Genomic DNA, 23881 nt, shown 5'->3' with positions numbered 1-23881 from the left:
GAGGAGGGCAGTGTCAGGGAGGACAATCATGACATTTTCAACCCTCCGCACCCTTCTGCAGAAAAATCAATCATCGCCCCTCCTCTGCTGAGGCGCAATCACTACCACCCCTCCTCCATCTCTTTTCTTTACTCCTTTTATTCTCTAAGCTTGGGTCTCTTTATGGCTCTGCTGCTTACTCTGACTCTCCCTCTGATGCCCTCACTTCTGTGCAATGAGTGTGGTGAGCAATGCCGATATCATAAACTACTGCATCCTAAACGCACCACCACAACACCTGGAGACCAAACCCACTGATGCAAATAAACCCTTCGTTACGTGCAAATAGACATTATTTGCATTAAAATTAGTCTAGCATCTAATTCAAGTAAGTACATCACATGGCCTCACTGTCTGTCTCCAACCCGTTCCTTCCTCCCTCCCCCCGGCTCTCTGCACAGCCTGATGACATCATGAACAGCCGGCATATATCCAGCCAGTAGGATCGCAGAGAGGTCTGTGGTGCTGACTACACTCTCTCTGCCTGTCCGCCTCTTCTTTCATTCTGACGCTCCTCTGCTTTGCTGCTCTCTTTCTCTCTCACACACACACGCACACCCTCACAGTCTTTCGCCCTCACTTCTCTGCACCGCTGCAAACATGGCCGATGCTTTTGTGGGCACATGGAACCTCAAGGAAAGCGAGAAATTTGATGAATACATGAAGGAGCTTGGTAAGTGTTTTTTTTTTCTTTTTTTTTTTTCGTGCACGTTATTACATGTGAGTGTGTGCGCATGCGTGTGTAACAAGAGAGGGAGGATGCGGCGCTGCCAGTGCAGCGTGTGAGCACATGTGAGAATGAGGTAAAGGGAGAGAGAAATGTGTGCGGGGTTTTTTTTTTGTATTTGTATTTGTATTGGCGGATGGAGACATTGGGAGGTAAACAAGGGAGGAACCAAAATGAAAAATGAAGAAAATGATGGAGGAGAAAGAGGGATGGTGAGACAGCAGAATAAAAAGAGAGGGACCAGATGGGGGAGGAAAATGATGGAAGTGGTAGACCGCATGGCTTAAGTACTGCAAACAAGGGAGGGGCTCTCCTTAGAGCAGAGAAGAAACCTCCAACTGTGAGGGAATCTAAATGGCCAGTGGCATTCACACACACTTGAGTATAATGTGAGTGACCTTCCCTGAAAGCTGCTCATTGTTCATGTCAGTGGGAGGAGTTCAGTGTTAACATGGCCAGATGCCGAGCAGTTAGTGGAGTGAGAACATGGCTTCAAAACATCTCGAAACACTTCGGTTTAGTGTGGATGATGGGAACAGGTGCGCTGGATTTTACAGCTGTGTGGAGGCTCGCTGAACCATTTCACTTTGTATGTGCGTGACTGACAGAGAGATTCATTGCCCATGACCTTAGAGGCATATCATCATTGACTTGTCAGCCCTGGTTGCCATGGAAACCAGCGGCCTCTCCACCTCTAACCACAGGACTTTGAGCCTTCCGCACACACACTAAAGCGCCTGTTTTATGTGCTGCTGTGGGCTTCTGGTTGTCAGCCTAAACCAGAAAAGGTTCTCCGCTTTGGTAGGGATGGGTGTGAGTCACTGTTGCCCAATGAAATGAACTCTAGTGATCCCTCACAGACACACACCCAAGTAACTGTTTGCGCTTGCAGGTCCAGACAGGCACGCAGGTCAATGGGACTGTGCAGTGTTTGAAGAACATGCTGCAGGCCTGATAATAGACAAATAGAGATGACAGATGGTTTCTTTTGAAGGAACCTCTGAGGGCAAATCCACATTTAGCACTCGAGGGATGGTGGTGAAATATTACAATTACCATCCAGATATTTCTCTTTAGAATCAGCCACCGATATTCACGCTCCACCAAACTTTTTTAACGACTTCTAGGATTTTTCTTTTTTTTGGCTCAGTATCTCACAAAATACTTACAAACCTGGTGCTCCAATACACAAACATTTACATGACGTGGTGGCACACAGTTTGTTAGCATGTTTAGCTCATTCCCCCCCTTAGAAACGTTTCCCATCAGTGTCATTGTCTAAAGATAAATGTGGCCAGAAAACTGGCATCAAGCCGATCTTATCGATCATCTGTGAATGTTTTAATGTGATAAAAGAATCCTCTCCTTTAACTCTCCCTGATCATCGCACCCTTGTGGCTGTTTTTTTTTGTGCAGGTGTGGGCTTTGCTACACGCAAAGTGGGCAACCTGACCAAGCCCACCACGATCATCTCCTTGGATGGTGACACGGTGACAGTGAAGACCCAGAGCACCATCAAGAACACAGAGCTTTCCTTCAAACTGGGAGAGGAGTTTGACGAGACCACCGCTGATGACAGGAAGGTTAAGGTGAGGGGTCAGAGGTCGGGCCGCCAGACAAAATGCTGTCGTAGATGATCGAATCTTAAGAGTTTTATCATAGTTTTGATTCAACATGCCCGATAAATATCTTTTAAAAAATTTATTTTGTCTTGCTTTTCCATACTTCATGTCACACATGCGATGCTACAGAGTTGAATGCATATGCTAAATGTTTCTAAATTTTAAAGTAATGCTCAGACTGCAACCCATGCTGAAAAACCAACGTGCTTCAGGTCTCTGGCCCATTAGAAGAAAGTTGGGTTTTGGGGAGGAGAGCCTTGAAGAGATGGGCATTTCAGACCGAGGATGAACCAAAGGGCTGAATAAAGAGCCTGCAAAAGTTAGATATGGATTTATTTTTAACTGTAAATCATGAAAATGCATGTAAAGTTGTGAATGTTCAGTGGTATAAGGAGTCCCCTTCAAGCGCTTTTGTTTGAGGTGAGCACTTCTTGTAAAACCAGCCCGCTTAAACTCTCTGTTGTGATAGTCACAGCCACAAGGATGATGGATGGCCAAACAAATGGCTGTGATATGTCTCTTGGGGCCTGTAATTCTTCTTGAGGTGTAAGCAGGTCAGAGAGACTAGTAGGATAGGTGAAGGTCAACGAAAATGGAGACGTGCTGACACAACACAGGACTCGCAAGATCCACAACAAACAAATTTCTTCTAAAGCTGAGGAAGGCAAAGTTTCACAGGCTGAAAAGCCATCACGGATAAACACTCTTATCATAACAAGATATCACAGGCTATAGCTTACCTTGCCTAACGTTAGCTATTGCTATGGGCTGGGATTTACAGTAATCCTGTGGTCGCTTTCTGCTTGTTCTGCTGTTACATTAGCTACGTTTAGCATTATCTAAAACTGTTAGAGTAGTGCAATCTGTACAAATGTATCTTTTTCGCAAACTCCTCATATTCGTGTAAAATAAATAGATAAAGAAGTTAAACACAGGTACAAAGTAGCATAAAATAAAACCAACCTGGCAAAGCAAGTAACTCAGAAACTACACACATATACAGAAGGAGATTTATCTCGATTCAGTGCCATTCATGCGTGTAAACTCTGGTTTATTAACTATGTTTGACTGTATTTTTTTCCACCTTTAGTCCATTGTGACAGTAGATGGTGGGAAGTTGGTACACATACAGAGGTGGGACGGTAAAGAGACCAGTCTGGTCAGGGAAGTCAGTGGAAGCAACCTCACACTGGTAAGTTCCACAGAATGCGCACTTTTAACATCGGTATAAGGGCGCTCGCTGTATTTTTAACTGTCTTTTTTTCTCTTTGCTACAGACGCTCTCAATGGGAAATGTCGTTAGCATACGTCGCTACGAGAAGGCAGAGTAAAACCCAACACTGAACCCCTACTACAACACCCACCTGCATCTGTTAATGCCCCAGAAAACCTCCAAGTATCACTTAAACACAGGCCTATGTATGACTGCCGGCTCCTCTCAGTGTGCATTCTCACTGTACTTTCAGTATTAACGTTACTGCTGAGTGTGGCTTCCCCCTATCTCCCTGCCCTTCATTTCTTTCCTCCTTCTTCTCTAAGAACCAATGAATAAATTCCAACCATTTGTTGACTTTTTTTTTTTCTCAATAAAACTCCAGGTATGTCCTTTTTTGGTTGTTGTTGGAAATTGTTTTGCGTGGTGCCAAAGATGGCCTGGAAAAGTGTTGGAATTTTTGAAAAGTTTTTATGTTGAGATCTGAAAAAAAAATGGCAATAAAAGTGTCCCACACTGACAAACGGGTCCACTCTGGCTCTTTTATTTTTTACGTTGAAGCATGCCTGTTGTTACAGTTGATCTATCTATATTAATGCCCATATTTTTTTTTTTTTTTTTTTTTTTTGCAGCTGCAGTCATGACACATTTATGCAAAGTTTTATTCAGGGAGCCTCACCAAAACATCTCATGAGCTAAGAGCAGAACTTGAGAGTGTGACAATCCTGAAAATGCAGTTAGTCACACATCAAAGTGAACGGTTCAGCAGTGCAGCACATATCTACATTGTGTGCGATCACTGTTTCCATCACAACTGGCTTTACAGGGACTTGAAGCGAGGTTAATTATAGCTTAACATGTTCTGTCTGTGTGCGCGTATACAAGTAATAAAAATAATACATTTTATTTATAACGCACTTTACATTTACAATAAAATCTCAAAGTGCTAACAAGTGGGTATCTTGCCTTTGCTCTAGTTATACAAGGGGAACGTTCAGTTAAAGTGCGTTCTGGCAGTGAGGGTGAAGTTATGTCCTGTACTCAGGAATTAGGTGCGAGTTCTAAATTTGTATCGTTCCTCCTCACGTCATGTGTTAGAGACTCGGTGCCAACTGGAGGTAGGGTGAAAGGTCCTGGGAAGAGACAGCCCACCTTCTAAATTTACCCAGAACTGAAGTTTGTCCCAAGGAGGAGCTCACTTGCACTTCTTTGTTTCCTGGCATATTCAAAAGTGAGGAATTTCGAAAGGCCATTCAAAAAAACTTTGCTGGCCTCATTCATTAGTTCCACCAGCAGCTCTGATTTGTGCTTTAGGTCACGGTTCTGTTGTAACACCCATTTTGGGCCAACTGTCAGGACTCCAGCTGATAGTTGGAGGTTAAGCAGAAGTGAGATATATAAATAAATCTTTTCGTAATCACCCTTACTCCTCCAAAGATGCATCTGATCACTGTGGTCAAATAAATAAATGTTTTTTATTATTGACATCTTATGCTTCTTTTTGGAACAGCAGCTTTTCTTTTCATTGCGATGCAAAGCTTTCTTTACGAAAACACCGGTTCTCCTTCAGCCTTGGTGGTTCATAGATTGTTCCTCACCACCTGAGCCCCTTTCTTCTCAGCCGAGGGTTACAGTTTGAGTCTTTTTCCAGACCGTGGCAAAGTTCAACTCCCAATAATTTGACTGTATGTGCAGTCGTTTGAACTGATGATCTTGAAATCTGCAGTTGTTTGATGATGTCTCCAATAAACGTGCCTGGCTTGTGTAAATATGTGATAAGCTCTAATAGCTCTAATAGCTCTAATAATAAGCTCTTTGAGAATTGTTTGTCAGTCACTTTCTTTTTAGAGCACACGGAATCTGCCGGTGAATCTCGATGACTTGAAAGAAGAGGAAATGTTTGTGTCTAAACTGAAAGGAAATCAACCAAACAAATACCAAAAAAAATGAGCAGGAATATCAAATAGATGAAAACTGAGCAACCGATAACTACAAGTAATGGAAACAGTTCGAATGTCCAGCTGGTGTAGCTTCACTTGGTAGAAGTGTTAGATCCCAAACCCACTTAAAAAGCCTCTGCATTGATAGCTAAAGTTGTGCTTTGTGAATTCACAAGTGCAGTTTCAGCTACCTCAGTGTTCTATTTTCAAGGCCATCCCAACTTAATATTGGCAATAACAAACACCACAACGCCATCATCAGATCTCCAAGACTCCAGCTGAGCCCATAAAACATGGCTGTGGGGTGTATGTTTGGCATAAATGAATGGGAAAATAATATCAAGTTGAGCTTGACCAACAAAGTTGATTCTTGAAAACACTTTTTAACAAAAGTCATCTGAACTCGGTGTCTGACTTAAATGACAATGGGTCTTTTTCTGATATCACGATGCAGTGGAAAGCTAAAAGTGGATATAGAGATAAGTTTTTACCTTGAGCTTAAATGATGCCTGTTCGTATGTCTGGTGGTTAGACAATTATTTCTGAGTCTTGTTCAGTAATGGAAACACGCATTCAGACATATTAACACCTAGTTTCCTTCATTCTAATTACTTTGTATATTCACCAAACTTTCAACTGTCTGTAAACAGTTCAGAATCATTTAAAACAATTAGTAAAGATTCACGAAATCAGATGATCTTTAAAAAGTGGAGGCATGACTATCCTACACAGAGAAGGAATTCGGACCAGCCTAATGTCAAATTAAACAAAGTGATACTTGCTAAACAGATGCAGGTTCACTAACTAACATTCACTGAGGCTGCACTCTGTGCAATGACACCATGAAAGCTTAAATTTCTGGTTGTGCAAGCTCACTATCTTGCATTACATATCCATCTGATGCAAACAAGAAACTCACTGGAGTTCTTTCATTCAACAATTTCACACGCAGAAGCGTGAAACTTGATCGATGTGGCACTACATTGATTCTCTGTCAGTAGTTTCTCTCGTCTTAAACTTGGATGGAATGAGGCATATCCTGCACTCTCTGCTGTGCAACTTCCTTGGTCCAGCCACCTTACTGGAAAACATTAACTGAACATGACCTAAGGTTGGGCCTGTGTGTGCGTTCTAGTCCCTGAAGGACTCCCAGTAAACGGCAACTATAACTTATTACGACTTCAAGGTCCTTGAACAAAGACAACCACGAGGCGTTTTGCTACAGACAAAAACAGCTTTAATGACGTTAACAGTTGACATGCAGGATGAGGGCTGAGTGCGCTGTGAGGTGTCCCCCTGGAGGTAAACCTCACAAACACACTTACACAATGACATTTACACATAGGTGCAGAATGAATGGAGCACAACCTCAGGATGTCGCCACATGCTGAGGTTCCTGTTGCGCTCACTTGTGCTGCATTACATTTCCTGTTTGTGTCTTTACTATTTCCTTTTGTTTGTGTGAGTGTGTGTCGGCCTTACGCCCCTCGCGTCGGCTTAATGGATTTCCCAGAGTGTCAGAAACCAGATAGTTGTAAACAATACTTTTCAAAAGGGGTCACCACTTGCTGCCATATTGCTTACATATATTTGATTCTCTTTGTGAGGGAGCCAGAGGTCACCTCAGGACAACCGGTGATACTCGTATGATTTCTTCTTGAGTTTTAGCAGGAAGCGATTACCCACATATGCGGAAAAACTTCTAAAATAAAATGAGGCATTCTTTCATTAGCTGTTGGTTTATGAATAATTACGAGTAGATATAAAGCTGGAAGTCAAGCACTTTGTTGTTGCAATCCACTTCCCCTGTCTGCGTCTGTGTGATAGCTGCATTGTGTGCCTGTATTCCCGGGTCTCGTGGTGCGGCTGTGTCAGCTGTGTCTGTGGGATTTGTGTTTTTTGTGTTTCTTCTTTTTCTCTTTTTCCTCTCTTTCATGGGTGTCGTCATGGCGCCTCCTCTTGGATTTGCATTCATTGCTGCTGCTGCTGCTTTCGGACTCCTTTCTTTCCCTCTTCTTCTTCTTCTTCATTTTCTTTTCCTGCAGCGTGCGACACATAAATAAAAATATAGCTTTAAAAGAGGAATTACAAGAAACTCGGACGATGCTACATGAATATGCAAAAAGCTGGCCGCAGTTCCTGCTCCTCATGAGAAACTGAGTCACTGTTTTTTTGTTTATGTCAGCACAAAATCTGCCTGTGTTTTTCAGAAAGTCAAGAGTTCTGTTGAAGCAACAAATGCAGACATGTGTGATCACATCACTGGAGTCAGCTGAGGAGAGATGGAAAAAAAAGGAAGTGAGAGCCATGTAGGTTTTCTTATCCGTTTCATTTTCACCTTCTTTTTCTTCTTTCTGTCTGAGTCTTGCTGTGGCGTGACCGCAGATGTCTGCTGCCGCTGTGGCTCGTCGTCGTCCTCTTCAGGCAAAAGAGCGTACTGCAGTCCCGGAGCAGAGAAGCAGTCCTTTGTAAAATGACCTGAAAGCGGTGAGGAGTTATTAAAACCTGCTGCAAAAGTGACTTCAAAAGATATGACAAACTGAATTAAGAATTAGACAAATAAGATCTATGTGTTTGCTGCTTTAAGATATGACACCCATATTACTCGTGATGATGTCGTACCCTTGCAGCCGCACTTTGAACACGTTGTGTTGAGTACAGCCTCCAGTGTGATCCTGTTACCGGTTTGATCTCTAAAGTGCCTTCGTCGCCTTGCGTCCTGCCTACGAACACACACAGGTTGTAATAACACACTCCGACGCTGACAAACACAACCTGAGTTACGAATGTAACTACGGATCTGTGAGACCGAGGGATGACCGTCACTACGGTCTTAAAAAGGAATGATCACCTTCGTTCTGCCTATCACCGAAACCATATGTCAAAAACGTCACGCCCGTGACCTCCGGAAGCAGAACGACCTGCGTTAACAAATAGCAGGGATTGCTCCCGGTTCAGTCTCCTACCTTGAGCGCCTCAGGCTGTTCTGAGCGACAAAAGATAGTGACGGTCATCCCTCGGTCTCACAGATCCGTAGTTACATTCGTAACTCACGATCTGTTTCGACCTCACTCTGACCGTCACTACGGTCTTAAAAAGGGATGACAAATACCAAAATGGTCGCGAAGGACATAAAAGCTAATTATTAAAACCTCGCTCGGTCACGGACATGAGGGCGGCGTCGCCGACCGAAGCTGGGCGAGTTACATCCACCCTATAAAACCTAGTAAAAGTGCATGGCGTAGACCATGAGGCCGCTGCACAGATATCGTCTGCTGGTACTCCCCTGAGGGCAGCCCAGGACGTTGCCATACTTCTGGTAGAATGAGCTCTCATACCAGGAGGGGCTTGCATCCCCCGTGCCTTATAGGCATGGGAAATAACCTCTACTAGCCAATGGGACAGCCTTTGCTTTGAAAGAGGCAACCCCCTTTTTGCTGCCCCATAGCAGACAAACAGTTGGGAGTGTGCTCTCCTCAGTGGCTGTGTAAGGGCCAGATAAGCCCTCAAGGATCTCACTGGGCACAAGGTGAGTAACTTCTCCTGCTCTGCCTGTGAGGCAGAGGCAGGCTGAAACTGATCCACCTCCAGAACATGGTTGATGGACTGCCTGTTAATAACCTTTGGTAAAAAGGCTGGATTTGGCCACAGTGACACACCAGTGCCGCCTTCCCTCCATCTGAGGCAGTCGTCACTGACAGAGAGGGCACACAGTTCCCCGACTCGTCTTGCTGAGCAGAGAGCCAGAAGGAAAGCAGTCTTGAGAGACAAAGAGCGTGGATCGGAATCCGAAATGGGCTCGTACGGAGCCTCCGTGAGTGAAGTTAAAACCATCGGAAGGTCCCAGCCTGGAGCCCGTAGGGTACGAACTGGACGTAACCGGCGCGCCCCTTTCAAGAACTGGCCAACCAAAGGATGCCTTCCGAGAGGCCCGTTGTTCGCCCCCTGGTGGAAAGCGGAAATGGCTGAAGCATAGACTTTCACCGTACTAACCGCCTTGCCTTGATCCAGTTGGGACTGCAAGAAGCGTAACACATGAGGCACAGGGCAAGTTGCTGCTGGCTCAATATCCATACTACGGCACCAGTCAGAAAAAATTCTCCATCTGAGCGCATAACTGGCTCGAGTAGATGGGGCCCTGGCGTTGTTGAGTGTCTCCTGTACAGACTCACCTAAGCGATCAGCGACCGGCTCTGCAACGGCCAAACCCAAAGGCGCAGGGCGGCTGGGTTCGGATGCCAGACCTTCCCGTCTGCTTGTGACAGCAGATCTGCTCTGCTTGGCAACCGCCATGGCTGACCCTGCAGTAACTGGAGCAGGTCCGAGAACCAGGGTCTCGCTGGCCAACGTGGGGCAACCAGCAGGACTGTGTGTTGGCCCTCCTTGATCCTCTGTAGAACCTGAGGGATGAGAGGGAGTGGAGGAAAAGCGTACAGTAAGCCTATTGGCCACTCTTTCGATAGAGCATCCAGGCCCAAACTGCCCCCCTGCCCCCTGAGGGAGTACCACTCCGGGCAGTGGGTCGTTTCTGCTGACGCAAACAGGTCCACTTGCGCAACCCTGTACCGCATCCAGATCTGGTTGACCACATCTGTGTGCAGTCTCCATTCTCCCGGGAGTGGACCAGTCCTGGAGAGCATGTCGGCCGCGCCGTTCTCCACGCCCGGGACGTGCACAGCCCTCAGTGACGCCAGTCGTGGCCATGCCCATGTTAGGAGCTCCTCCGCCACTTGGAGGCATTTCTGGGACTTTGTCCCCCCCTGGTGGTTGACGTGATACACCGCAGAGGTGTTGTCCGATCTCACCAGAACATGGCTGTGCTGCAATGTTGGCAGGAACCGCTGTAGCGCAAGGTGAATGGCCTTCAGTTCGAGAACATTGATATGTTCCGACGTCCATGGAGGTTGCCAAATGCCCCACACTGAACGTCCTTCCCAGACAGCCCCCCAGCCCGTTAGGGATGCATCTGTCGAGATGACCTGTCTCCTGTGAGGATGACCCCCCAGGGGGACGCCACTGAGCAGGAACTCCCTGCTCCTCCAAGGACGCAGGGCTCGGATGCAAGCCCGAGAAACACGCAGCCTGACCTTCCTGTCGTCTCTCGGGTGGAGTCGGAACGCATTGAACCAGCATTGGAAGGGACGTGACCTCAGCAGGCCAAGAGGAACCACGACGGCTGCCGCAGCCATCAAGCCCAGCAACCTTTGGACTCTGTGGGCGGTAACTAGTCCGCCGAGCCGAAAGCACTTCAGGGCCTCTATTAGGCTGTCTACTCTCCGGCCAGTGAGAGACGCTTTCATGTGGGCTGAATCTAGGAGGATACCCAGGAATTCTGCCTGTTGGCGGGGCCGCAAATTGGATTTCTTCCAATTTACCACGAAGCCCAGGAACTGGATGTGGGCCAGCAGTGTCTCCGTGTCGCGCACCACTTGCTCTTGAGAATGGGCGCAAACGAGCCAATCGTCTAAGTACGGTAGTATCTTCAAACCCTGTGCCTGGAGGGGGGCTAGTGCAGCGGACACCACACGACTGAAAACTCTTGGGGCCAGGGAGAGGCCGAAAGGAAGGACCTGAAACTGGAACGCCCTGCCTCGAAAGGCGAAACGGAGGTATGGCCTGTGTTCTGGGCAGATTGGGACATGAAAATATGCGTCCTTCAGGTCCAGAGACGTAAACCACTCCCCCTGCTGGATTGATCGTATTACCACTGCGGTGTGAACCATTTTGAATGGCAGCACCTTGAGGTATTGATTTAGGGGCCTGAGGTCGAGGACAGGCCGATGACCGCCGTCCTTTTTGGGCACAATAAAATATTTGGAATAAAACCCAGCTCGCTGTGCGCTGGGTGGTACCTCCGAGATAGCCCCTTTTAAAAGTAGTTCTCGAACCTCGTTGTCGAGTACGGACTTTAAAATTGGGTCTCTTACAGCTGTTATTCTGACCCCTGAAAAAACTGGGGGCCGCCGTCGAAATTGTAGCCGGTACCCGTGGGCAACCATTGTCACGACCCAAGGGTCTGGCACAATCCCCTCCCAGGAGATCCGAGACAGCTGGGAAGGGCATCCGACGGGCAGCCCCTGACTGCTACGCCGGGCCACCGCCCCGGCCTGTGTTTCTGCCCCTGTTTGGTTTTGCTCCCCGCCTCCCCCTGAACTGGGGATGTGGGGCTGGCCCCTGGGTAACTGCCTGAAAGCGCTGGCCCTGAGCGATACTAGCCTGAGGAGGCCGGCCGGGCTGCCGTTGCCTGAACCTACCCCCTGCTGCTCTGTAGACGCCGGGAGCTGCTCTAACGCCTACCCGTTGGACAGCCTCCCTTGATGCTGCGGCACGTTCGGCACGGTCCAGCACCTCCTGGGATCCTGGATGAAAAACACACCCAGGTGCCACAGGGAGGTTAATCAGCTCTGCTTTAATAGCCTCTGGCAGACAGGTTTGCGCAAGCCACACCTGACAACGGCACAACACTGCCGAGGCCATCGAGTCTCCTACATCCCGTGTGAGCTGGGAGTGAGCAGATAGCGCAGCCTCCACCAGGGCCATGGCATCTCCGTCTGCCGGGTCTAGCGTCTTACGCAGAGCCGCCAGCGTCATAGCAAGGGCATTGCCCATACGGGCTGCTCGTGCCGAAGCGTTAAAAGACCTACTGACCAGGCGGTCTGTCTTTGCACATTCCTTACGCGGGCAACGTGGATTAGGGGATGCCCGCGCAGGCCCAAGTGACGTCCAAGAGGCAACTGACGCCTCCACTGGTGGCATGTCTCCCAGCCCTGTTTCAGCAGGGTATACAGCCATTGCCAACTGACGGCAGCCTGGGTTAAACTGGGGCCGCTGCAAGGTCTTACCCCAAGCGGTCCTCAGCATCTTGGTGTAGTCCTCCGCCACGGGAATAGAAGGTGGGGGGCTAGCGTGAGATACACCCTCCCAAACACCCCCATAAGGGGCTGGGTCTGGTGTGGGGGGCTGAAGGCCTAGAATTTTAGAGGCACACAATACCCTTGACAGCAGATGGCTTACCGGTATCTCCCCCACGACTGTGGGCTCACCTCTAGAGCCAGTGTGTAGTTCACCACCACGGCTGCCTCCACCTGTGGCGTCAGAGGTCTGTGACGCGTGGAGGGACAGCACGTCTGTATCGGCCCAGTCCTCCTCCTCACCATGGCTCTCAGGCCTGCGTAAGGGGGGACCCTCCTGGCCCGGCGGTAGGGATGGCGGTAGGGATGGCGGGCCTTGATGGCCTTCTAGCCTGTCCATCCTCCTTGATAGCCCCTGAAGAGCTGAGAGGATATGGGCTAACCCCGCACTGCCGCCCTCTGCTGCCTCAGCTGGAACAGGGCGCTTCGCAGCTCTGGAGGCCCCTTCCTGGTCAGACCTATGGGGGGACTCACGCTGCCGGTCCCTTGAGCATTTGCGCGTACGCTTATGCCCATGTTTTCGGGCCGACCGATGGGGTGAGCGTCGCCCTTCCGCCCTGCCTTCATGCATGTGACCAGACACCAGGTTGGCACGGCGAAGTCGTTCCCCCCTAAGCAGGTCAACTGCTGCACTGCAGGGGTTGTCCACGTCCTCCAACACGTGGGCGGCCCCAAGGCAAGTAGGGCACTCCCTGTGCCCGTCTGCGGTGCTCATCGCAACCATGCAGACTCTGCAGTGGTGCGAGGCCATTATGGCGAGTTGCAGGAAAAAAGCTGGTGGCCGGCAACCGCGCGCGAACGCACCTAACCGGCACACACTCAACCCAACGGCTGCGAACAGCGGCTATAGGGTGCTGTTTGATAAACCACTTAATTAATTAATTAATTTATTTATTTATGTCACCACTGAAACAGTAAACAATAATCAGTAAGCACCAATCTGTACTTACCTGAACAACACTCATTTATTTATAACAATAATCCTTACCTTATCTGGCTACTTACCTGAAAAATTCCAGTGGCCAAAGTAACCCAGTTACAACAGCGGTAGAGTAATGTGAAACTTAAACAACACACTACCTTAGAAAACAATATGCTACCGGCAATACAAAATATATGCAAGTGTAGCGCTAGGGTGGCCCGTAGTATGCAAACGCGTTAAGAAGGCTCACTTAGTGGTAACCAACAGCACTTAATAATCTTCCTCTGGCGGCCCGCACCAGTGCGCGAACGCACCTAGCAGGCGCACACTAACCCCACGGCTGCGAACAGCGGTATAGGGCACGCAACATATAACAAACAATAAATAACAAAACAAGTGAAGCGCTACGGTGATCTGCAACAGAGCGCGAACGCAATTAAAGCAGGCTCACGGCAACGTGATATTAGCTTAACTGCACAGTCCAATTCACAGGGACACAAGGCACCTGTTACCCTCGGGTAGTGAATTCTGTGACTGTGTAGCCTTTGCAAAAAATATCTGCTTCTTACCTGGTCCGGTTTTGAGGCGATCAAGGTGAGAGACTGAACCGGGAGCAATCCCTGCTATTTGTTAACGCAGGTCGTTCTGCTTCCGGAGGTCACGGGCGTGACGTTTTTGACATATGGTTTCGGTGATAGGCAGAACGAAGGTGATCATTCCTTTTTAAGACCGTAGTGACGGTCAGAGTGAGGTCGAAACAGATCCACAAAAACTGTAAGTTTTGCACTTACTCTGCCATGACATTGTTGGGGTCCAAGTCCCGCCCAGTTCCCTGATTGACGGCCTTCATTGAGAAGGAGAGCTTTATTTTGTCACCATGAATCTGATGCACAGAGAAAAGAGATGTAATTGTCCTATGATGACTTAAGATTTACACACCGTACTACACGTGTGTGCTGTCTATTTGTGTGTTAGTTTTTACCTCTCGCCCGATGACTTTAATCCACACCTGCTCCCCAACATCTACAATCTCAGAAACATTCTCAACCCTGGAGGCAGAAATCTCGCTTACATGGACCAAACCTGCATGTAAAAGGATATTATTGTCAAAGAAACTGTAACAGGATTCAGGAATGTTAATTTACATTTGTTTTACGGAAGACAAGGACTTAAAGATTATACCCTTCCCTTTTGTTTCATAAAAATTTAAAACATGCATGAAGACTAACTAGAATACATTAAATAAATTAAATGCAGGGTCCCTATTTATATCTATTTCAGCCTTCATTCAACTCCCACTTTAACCAAACTTTGCTTAGTTGTCCCTCTGGTGGTGAAGATTAGTAACCGCAGTTTAACATCACATGTAGGTCAAGGGCGACTGTGCCTCAGCAACAATCAATCATTCTTAATCATCAAAAAGGTAATTTAGCGTAAATATAGATGTGAAACACCCCACTTCATCAATCTGTCCCACTTTTAAAAAAAAAAAAAAATGCCTCGTCTCAAACACCTTGACTTCGCTCTGTGTATTACCTTACATTTTGACCACGAAGAATAAATCATATCGAAATAAAACAATGATCATGAACAAAAACCCTGACAATCATCAAACATTTTCACGCAATTGGAAGACGTGTCCTGAAAAGTACCGAAACCTTCCTCCTTGGAGCTTTTTTCCACCTTGAATCTCAGGATACATAATTATGGACTGACAGATTTTGATTGACCAAAATTTCAGGAATGGTTCCTACATCCTGTAGTATAAATACAGTTTGTATTATTCATTTAACTGCGGGGTTTTCATCATTCTGAAACTTTTTGAGGCTCTGCTACTTACTTATTTGAGTTTTTGTGCGGTTTTATTTCTTCACATTATTATGGTTCATTTTACTCAGTTTGCTTCTCTGACCTGTGTTTCTTTGTAAGTATTTGCAATTTCGGAACCTGCTACCCACCTTCCTTCTTGTATCCTGGCAGTCGAACAAAGGCTCCGTAAGTTTGTACAGACACCACCTCTCCCTTGGCAATGCTGTGGAGTGGGGGCAGGCCTTCAAGTCCAGCCGGCTCTCGGCCTAAGCTGTCATAGTCAGACATCGTCTCCACTGGGGTGGAGACTTTGTGGATCTGTTTTGATATTTGTGTCTTAAAAATAGAATTTTTAAAAAATGGGAGAAGAGTCACAAAAAGCACACATAATAATCAGTCCATTTCCAACAGTTGAATCTTTGAACTTCACGCTGTAAAATTATGTTGAACACGGTTTTCACATTCAAAGATGAGAGCAGAATTTTTTTTGTGCTCGCTGCACATCCGCTGGCATATCAGCATGATTTATTACATAAGAAATAGCTTTGAGGCCAGCCTTGGTCCAAAATTCACTGCAAAGAAGCATGATGTGGATGCTTGAACCTCATAAGCGCACAAACACTGAAAATGTACTTTTACAGTCAGTGGAATATAACACATCTTGTGTCCAGCAAATAAAACTGTGAATGAAAAAAATAGTAGTAAGTACTTTTATGAGCATTCGTGGATCAGTGAAGGGGATAGTCAAACAAATTAAACACCCTCGGTATGGAGGGAGTGAATTTTGTGTTATATCAACATTTGATTCAATTGTGTGTTGCAACAACACGTACAACACGTGGAATAATGTTTCAGTGGTTGGCGGTCTTAAATTCTGCATTAGAGTCGGTATCACATATTTTAAATTACTATTTTTGTAGACATGCAGTCATCACAGCTGTTTTGTTGGACTTTACTGGCATGAAATTAAGAGACTACAAGAAACACGAATTTACTCAAAAAAACAACTCAAGTTTACGCTTTGCTCCTGTAATCGGAGAAATCAATTGAAACACCGCCGCTAAGACAAATGTTAGCTACATTAAAACATTTACTTCACCTTATTTAACCCGGCTAACTACACAGTTAACACAGTCCAGTTTGTCCGTACAGCAGTTTAAATTCAAGGTGGTAAGCTGTTAAACTTTGCAAAATCTGGCAAATAATTCAGTAAAATAGAATATAAAACGTACCTTTTGTGGCAACTGAACTATTATTATTTTACATCCGGTGCAAACGAATTGACAACAAGCAAAGCAGCCAATCATCACAGCCAGAACAAATTTAAACCAATCACACGTCTCGAAGCTACCGGAAGTACTTCAAGTCTGTCTTCTTCGTCGATGCTGCGTTTTTCGACGTCTCTCGTGAAAGACGTCCATTCCTTTTTTTTGTTACATTATTATATTTGTTGTTTCTTGTTGACTTACCCGGAATGATTGAACCTAAGAAGAGACCCGGAGACATGGCGTTGGTGCCTTCCGCCATGAAGCGGCCCCGGACGGAGCTGGTGGCGGCGGCTCAGTCTCAGCAACTCGTGGCTTCGGTACGAACATTAACCTGGAAACTGCTTCAGGAGCATTTTAAACTTTCTATTAGATAAATGTACAACACTTTCGTATTTACCCAGTGTGTGTTTTAAGCGTATTAGCCAAACTGAGAGTTGTTTCGGTTTTGTAAATTGGACAGAAAGGATAGCTTGACGGTCAACAGGAATATACAAACAAAAGGAAATCCACAATGGTGTTTAACTCATACCTAGCCAAGCTTAGCTAAGACTGGGGCTTTGTTTTTTTAATACTATACCGGTCATAGTAATTGTGTGGTGGGATATTTGTACATAATATCGATATTCACTGTTTACATGCGCATCGGTATTTTGTTAATGTGTTGCACATGTAAACCATCTAATTTTCCTTTCAGAAACATGGTTTAGAGAAACCTGGATATGCTACTTGAAATATTTTGACATACTCAGATGATCAAGTAAACAGGGAAATGGTTTTTCCTTATTCCTGTAAACACCAAATCTAGAATAGGAACAAAAGTGGAATATTTATTTGCATGCAAACACCTTAAATTGATGCTCTCCATCAGTCATCACAACACCAAATAAGGCAATATTTAAAAAAAAAAAAAAAAAAGGATGCTCCACCACGTTCTGTTGGCGCATGCGAGTCCAAAACCTCTTTATCAGTCTTTATGTTGGTTTTTCCTTTTAATATGTCAACTATGCATTTGTTATGGACCTCACGCAGCCCTGAGCTCACTGTTAGAAAGCCACTGCATTAATTCCTGTTGTGTCTCCCACAGGGACCTCCACGGACCTCCAGCCTGCAGTCTCCAATCATGTTGATGTCGGGCCATGAGGGCGAGGTCTACTGCTGCAAGTTCCACCCAAACGGAGCCACGCTGGCCTCCTCAGGATTCGACAGACTTATATGTCAGTTGGTAACACAGTTAAACCACTGCAGTCATTGGACAAATGAACAGCTGACAGGCCTTTGTTGAAACACGTGTCATGGTGATTTCTGTATTTTTTTCACAATGTTTCTATCCCGTAGTGATGTGGAACGTGTATGGAGATTGTGAGAATTACGCCACTCTGAAGGGCCACAGTGGAGCAGTGATGGAGCTGCATTACAACACAGATGGCAGGTATGGACGGTGGAGTGATAGACAGGTGGTACAGTGAGTTTGAGTTTGAAAAAAAAGTCTTTTAGGGAAGCACTTTGGAGTCATGGCTCTTTTTTTTTTGGGATCAAAATGCTATGTTTGTTTTTTTTTTTTTTTTGGTTAACATCTACCAAATTGATCACTAATCACAATTTATATATACAGTATATCTTTTAACCATTCAAGCAAACCATATCAAACTTGTTCATGTGATTTTGGTGTTTGGCTTTGTGATAAATATGAGTTTGTTGGAGTGCATGTGAATTCACCGAGCACATTCACTCATTTGTGTTATTCCTAGAGAGCGAGACACACACATTCCCATTTGCCAAAGGTTCTCATCTGGCTGAAATTATTTGCATGGGTCTCATTAAATACGTGCTTCTTCGTTCTTGGTGTAATCCAGCGGTTTGATAAGGGGGTTTGTCAGTTGTGATTTATTTCTGTGTATTTCAGCGTGTTGTTCTCAGCAAGCACCGACAAGACAGTAGGTGTTTGGGACAGTGAAACGGGGGAGAGGGTTAAGCGTCTGAAGGGCCACACCTCCTTCGTTAACACCTGCTACCCGGCTCGCCGAGGGCCCCAACTTGTCTGCACTGGGAGTGACGACGGGACAATCAAGGTGAGACATTTTTTGGAATAAATATGTTGACCCCTTTCGATTGATGATTGTGTATTCTAGATCTTATGGCTGTATCATTGTGAGATTCACCAACTTCATTGTTCAACCTCTTTTTGATCAAAACGGTTACAGTGCTGATTCTCGGTGAGCGATGTCTGTAGTGATTTGGTTCTGCAAAGAGCCAGCTAAACCAACATCTTAATTTCATCAATCTAGCTTTTAAAAACTGTTTTAAACAACAGTCTGTGTTTGTAAAAGTTCTCTGTAATGCCGACAGTTGTTTATATCAAAACGCCCAACAATGTTTTTATAGATTAATTTGCAAACACTGACTCTGACTGCTGCTCTATGCGGTGCAGCAGACAATGTTCCCACACACCAACTGCTGATATTGAATAATTAAACAGCTTGAAAACAAGAGGAACAGTGACATCACGTTCCTCTACTGCTGCTTCGACTTCATGTACACATTTAAGCTTAGTTTTTCAATTTTTCTCTCTTGAATTAAGCTAATAAGACTAAACATGTAAATCAGGCTTTAAATGTTGTAGGTTTTAGTTGGACAAGGCTGAGACCTTGTTTTTGCTTTTGGTGAAGTCTTTCTCTGTTATGTGTTTGTCTGCACTGTAGCTGTGGGACGTTCGCAAGAAGGGGGCCATCCACACTTTCCAGAACACCTACCAGGTTCTGGCCGTGACTTTCAATGACACCAGTGATCAGATCCTGTCTGGAGGCATCGACAATGACATCAAGGTACTGGGCTCCAGAATGTCCAAAAAAAAAAAAAAAACAGCCTTGGAAGTATAATTTGGATATTTCATACAGACTTAATGGTAATTCACTGCAATAGGTTCTTTGCCCCACAGCACAAGATTTTACCCGCATCATTCAAATGCTGTATGTCATAATTGTTTATGGTATGGCAGTCATTTCCTCTCTCGTTGGTAGCTCAGATTTTTCACTTTATGCCCCTGCTTGAATTAGAAATGATGTTCGGGTGAGTCATTGAATTGAATTAAGAACTAAAACCTTATCTTAGCTTAGTAAACTGGGATCTTTTTGGGATCCTTTCAGCTTATCTAATCTGATTTACTCCGAAGAACGTATAATAAATAAAAATGAGCTGTATTAGCATACGTAGCTCGATTGGAGCATTTCCTCAGCGACTCTACCGGGTTTGCTCTTATGCAAGTGGTGACACCAGGCAGGACTCAGTCATGTTCAAGACAGCATGGCTGAAATCCAAAAAGGATCATGCACAGGTTTAAGGATCTTTGTGTGAAATAAGAATAGTTTATATATAACTAGTTAGCTCAGCTGTAAAATGAGTAATTGCCACATATCCTGTGCGGGAAGTGTTTGTTTTCTGTACACAACACCACAATCGGATAATTTAAATTGGGGATTAATTGATCACTGCTGCAGAAAAAAAACAAGAACAAACTCTGAGATGAACAAGAAGTGGTGGTTGTTCGCACATTAATCTCTTCCCGATTTAAACATCCCTTCTGTAATTAGTAAAGTACCACTTCAATGATCTCGACAGAACACTCAACACAAAAGGTTATACGTATTATCATTGATTTGATCATAATGTTGAGCGCAGCTGGTGGTGTGCTGCTGTATATGTTCAACTGTCACCTCAGTTCAAGCTCTCTGCATATAGATCAGTGTTTCTCAATTCCGGTCTTTGGGACCCACTGCCCTGCATGTTTTCGATGTTTCCCTCCTCCAGCACACCTGATTCAAACGATCAACTCGTCATCAAGCTCTGCAGTGGCCTGATCAGGAGCTATTCATTTGAATATAAATCTTGATACATCCTTGTGTGAAAGTCTCGTCAGAAGCTGTTTGTGTCGTACAGGTGTGGGACCTGCGGCAGAATAAGCTGATCTACAACATGCACGGCCACGGCGACTCAGTAACTGGGCTCAGTCTGAGCTCTGAGGGATCGTACCTTCTGTCAAACTCCATGGACAACACGGGTAAGGTTGGCTTTTGTTTGACTCATTGTGACGACGGTGTATGGTCGGATCCTTTTCTTGACATCTTTTTGTGTCTCTGTGCAGTACGGATTTGGGATGTGCGACCGTTTGCCCCCAAAGAGAGATGTGTAAAGATTTTCCAGGGCAATATTCACAACTTTGAAAAGGTAACAGGACTCTCTTTTTGGTCAAAGGTGCATGTGTTTTACTTGCAGTGAAGGCACTTTCTATCCAATCAGACTTTTTAGCATCTTAACCACCTAACAGAACATTTTCTGATTGATTTACTTTTTTTTAACCCACCCACAAGAGAAACACTAAATATAACGTCCTTAGTTCTTTTATCTTTCGGAATATCATCAATACAAAACATAATTGTTGCATGTTGTAGCTCAGCTTTCATCTTATTGTTACAACAATGGCTCGTACAGCACACGAGGGATGGGGATATCTTTTTTTATTTTTTTTTTTCAAATGCAGTCTGTAACATCTTTTATCCTTTTGTTCAGAACTTACTGAGGTGCTCCTGGTCTTCTGACGGCAGCAAGATCGCTGCAGGCTCAGCCGACAGGTGAGAAACAAAGACACAAATGTGAACAAGAACACAGAGGTACTGCATATCAGCATCTGTTTTCAAAGCCTCCATGTTTATGGTTGATCATTTTATGGTAAACGCTACAATAAAAGCAATGGATCTTTAGCCCTGTTAAACATAAGGATGAACAACGTGCAGAACTAACCTGGCGAAAACAAAAAAAAACGTGTCCCCGTCCTGGACTTTGTTGCCACCTGACACACCCACATACTTTAAACTGAAAGCCATCTACAGCTTGTGGAAATGGCATTTATTAAAGAAAGCTCTAAACGTTTAAATAAAGACACGTGTGACAATGACTGGGACCCAAGCGGATTGCGACCATTTGGATTCTTGTTTGTTTCTCAGCTAACTAGAAGCCAGACGCTTAGTTTTCATTCAAAATAGTGCTCGTTGATATTAGATGCTTGGTTGTTGATGCACAAGGGGATTTGAAATCGAAGTTGTTCCACAGCTGATGTGCCTCTGAGCTGGTAAGGGATGTAATAACAGAGGTGAAACGAGCAGTATGTAAGGGCCAGCTGGCGTCTTGGAACGCTGACGCTGCAGTGCTGGCTTGATGTGCGTAAGCACACACTTGATGCTGGGCTGAGCCCCCTCTGTTTAGCATGTGGGAATTGCCAACCTGACTTCAAAATGTTGATGCAACATGTGTATTGCTTCAAGCTCGAAGGTTAAAATTACACGTCTCTCCATGTCGTATAGGTCATATTCCAGTTTTAATGATTTCTATTATTCTAACGGATCAAATGAGTAAAATGAGGGTAGTTTGTATAGAGTTATGATCGGCTCCGTCTGTGTTTGCAGGTTTGTGTATATCTGGGACACCACATCTCGTAGAATCCTCTACAAGCTGCCAGGTCACGCTGGCTCTGTTAATGAGGTGGCCTTCCACCCAGAGGAGCCTATAGGTGAGTCGAACAACTGCGTCAGTCACAGATTCCTTCACAGAAGGATCAAGGAGTTGTTTTTTCTACAAGTACACAAGGTTTAAATGACCTGTGGATAGCGAAGTAAGGGATTTCCAAATGTTCAAAAACAAAAAAAAAAAACTTAAATTGTGTTTTCTTCTTCTCTCTACACAGTGGTTTCTGGCTCCAGTGATAAACGTCTGTACATTGGAGAAATTCAGTAGGATGTATGTGTGCATTACATTGTATGTGAGTATGTGCGTGTCCTGCCTTGGAAGTGTTTGACGGTGGGGCAGGAGCCTCACGGTGGTTTCACGTGCTTCAGCCTGTCTCACAACAACCTCAGGGTGAAGTTTATTACGATCAGCCACAAGAGCCTCCACAGCGACTTGTTTTTTTTTTTTTGTTTTTAAAAACGATGCATTTCTTTTTAATAAATTTCAATATTCTGTAAAAATGGCTTGTCATAGTCTTGTTTCATTGTGATGTTTTGCTGCGGTGGGAGAAGTTTTACCTTTGTCTCCACTGCCATTCTCAACTAGTTACTTTGAAAGTGGAAGGTTAAATGTCATATACATTAAATTGAGTAAAAATGTGTTGGATTTAAGCTTTTCTTACAGGAAAAGTCCACATTAAAGTTGAGTTTAGAGTTAAACACTGAGGAAATATGTTATTTATGGCTGACTGCCGTGTTCTGTCCCACCTCTGTTATTTGTTGCTGTAGAGTTTAGTGTTTTTACTGCGTTATTGAACGGACTTCATTGCAAGGTCAATTATTTCTAACTTCACTGTATTTAGAAAATGGAGACAAATCGAGTTTCATTTGGCAACACAAAAAAAACCCCTCAAAATTGAAAGGGAGGTAAGGAAAGACCGAAACAGAGTGAACAGCTTTCCGGAAGATTCTCCAATCGGCACATTAATTGGTGACGGCGTCCATAAAAATCATGATTCGCCACTTTATGTCCGACTCCATCAGAGGCTCATCGATCAGTTCAAAAAGTATTTCTCATCCTAGAATTGCAAAGACCCTTTTTTTTGTCTTTTAACATATACAGGGAAGAAAATTGAGCCCTCGGTGGGAACTAAGTGAGAGACCATCATGGCGCCATGATCCGTATGACCACCCTTGACCACATGACCACATCATGCTCTAGGTTACCTTAAAAAAAAAAAAAAAAAAAAAACTTTTTCTGTTTTTTCTATACAGTCTGCTGCGCCATCAGAAATTGAACCTGAAACTGCATTACACAAGTAGAAAGCCATATATTAGCACTGTTGAGTTCTCTGGTTCACAAGCTCATCTCAGATGGAAAGTGGGCAAAACTGATGTTTTTGAAGATTTGCTGTGCGTGATGCTTTGGAGATGTGCTGCCGTCAAGGCAACAGCTTATCCTGAGAGGTCTGTGGTTATTCAGGCAGGAAAATAACAGACCTCGTTGGGCAGAACTTTTGACGGTGTAGCTTCATGGACACGGGAGTGTGTGTTTTAATCGACCTGCCTGCAGTTCAGGTCCATCTGAAACCGTGTGAAGCATCACGAAGAGGAGAATCAGCCGATAGCCGTGGCAGATACTCCTGAGCAGCTCAAACCTCGTATTCAACAAGAATGAACACAGGTTGCTCTGGAAAAACTGCAACAGTCATAGCCTTCTGTTCCAAAACTCGTAAAAAAGGCTGATATAACACAACAATAAACCTCAACTTATGGATGTGTTGCTGGGACACTGAAAATCATTTATTTTATGTGTTAAATGACTCCACAAATGAATGATCAATTTACAGATTTAAGATTTTATTGGATTTCAGAGAAAAACAAGTTCTTGAACTTGTTATCATGCATTGTTTTCCCTTTCATTAGAGTTTCCTG

The 23881-nt window shown here is 44.9% G+C and overlaps 3 protein-coding genes across 4 annotated transcripts; 2 read left to right on the top strand and 1 right to left on the bottom strand.

The window, feature by feature from the left end:
- Positions 1-502: 502 nt before the first annotated feature.
- Positions 503-4125, top strand: fabp3 (fatty acid binding protein 3, muscle and heart). Its single transcript, XM_075449411.1, has 4 exons — positions 503-712; positions 2183-2355; positions 3479-3580; positions 3666-4125. The coding sequence occupies exons 1-4, from the start codon at positions 640-642 to the stop codon at positions 3717-3719; spliced, it is 402 nt and encodes a 133-aa protein (XP_075305526.1). The 5' UTR covers positions 503-639; the 3' UTR covers positions 3720-4125.
- A 2630-nt stretch (positions 4126-6755) lies between these two features.
- Positions 6756-16469, bottom strand: zcchc17 (zinc finger, CCHC domain containing 17). Of its 2 annotated transcripts, none has more exons than XM_075449963.1 (7): positions 16416-16469; positions 15333-15519; positions 14357-14457; positions 14166-14257; positions 8164-8264; positions 7880-8019; positions 6756-7580 (listed from the first exon to the last, which is right to left on the bottom strand). In XM_075449963.1, the coding sequence occupies exons 2-7, from the start codon at positions 15469-15471 to the stop codon at positions 7413-7415; spliced, it is 741 nt and encodes a 246-aa protein (XP_075306078.1). In that variant the 5' UTR covers positions 15472-15519; positions 16416-16469; the 3' UTR covers positions 6756-7412. The 2 variants fall into 2 exon arrangements, with proteins under 2 accessions (XP_075306078.1, XP_075306079.1); XM_075449964.1 differs by lacking the exon at positions 16416-16469 and adding an exon at positions 16283-16356.
- Positions 16470-16559: 90 nt separating this feature from the next.
- Positions 16560-22419, top strand: snrnp40 (small nuclear ribonucleoprotein 40 (U5)). The gene is made up of 10 exons (XM_075449269.1): positions 16560-16768; positions 17536-17665; positions 17787-17880; positions 18355-18520; positions 19151-19273; positions 20385-20505; positions 20590-20672; positions 21015-21076; positions 21908-22011; positions 22186-22419. The coding sequence occupies exons 1-10, from the start codon at positions 16658-16660 to the stop codon at positions 22233-22235; spliced, it is 1044 nt and encodes a 347-aa protein (XP_075305384.1). The 5' UTR covers positions 16560-16657; the 3' UTR covers positions 22236-22419.
- Positions 22420-23881: the final 1462 nt, after the last annotated feature.

Source organism: Odontesthes bonariensis, chromosome 18 (assembly GCF_027942865.1).
Source record: "Odontesthes bonariensis isolate fOdoBon6 chromosome 18, fOdoBon6.hap1, whole genome shotgun sequence".
Lineage (NCBI taxonomy): Eukaryota > Metazoa > Chordata > Actinopteri > Atheriniformes > Atherinopsidae > Odontesthes > Odontesthes bonariensis.
The sequence above is the reverse complement of the archived record's forward strand: the minus strand, read 5'-3'. Positions and strand labels throughout refer to the sequence as shown.

Excerpts from the sequence above, each read along its gene's own strand:
- zcchc17 (XM_075449963.1), bottom strand. The coding sequence starts at position 15,471 with ATGTCTGACTATGACAGCTTAGGCCGAGAGCCGGCTGGACTTGAAGGC. Across the intron at positions 14,458-15,332 it reads GCCAGGATACAAGAAGGAAG|GTTTGGTCCATGTAAGCGAG; the intron begins GTGGGTAGCAGG and ends TTTTACATGCAG. Across the intron at positions 8,265-14,165 it reads CCCAACAATGTCATGGCAGA|GCAGGACGCAAGGCGACGAA; the intron begins GTAAGTGCAAAA and ends GTGTGTTCGTAG.
- fabp3 (XM_075449411.1), top strand. The coding sequence starts at position 640 with ATGGCCGATGCTTTTGTGGGCACATGGAACCTCAAGGAAAGCGAGAAA. Across the intron at positions 713-2,182 it reads TGAATACATGAAGGAGCTTG|GTGTGGGCTTTGCTACACGC; the intron begins GTAAGTGTTTTT and ends TTTTTTGTGCAG. Across the intron at positions 3,581-3,665 it reads GTGGAAGCAACCTCACACTG|ACGCTCTCAATGGGAAATGT; the intron begins GTAAGTTCCACA and ends TCTTTGCTACAG.
- snrnp40 (XM_075449269.1), top strand. The coding sequence starts at position 16,658 with ATGATTGAACCTAAGAAGAGACCCGGAGACATGGCGTTGGTGCCTTCC. Across the intron at positions 21,077-21,907 it reads GCTGCAGGCTCAGCCGACAG|GTTTGTGTATATCTGGGACA; the intron begins GTGAGAAACAAA and ends CTGTGTTTGCAG. Across the intron at positions 22,012-22,185 it reads CCACCCAGAGGAGCCTATAG|TGGTTTCTGGCTCCAGTGAT; the intron begins GTGAGTCGAACA and ends CTCTCTACACAG.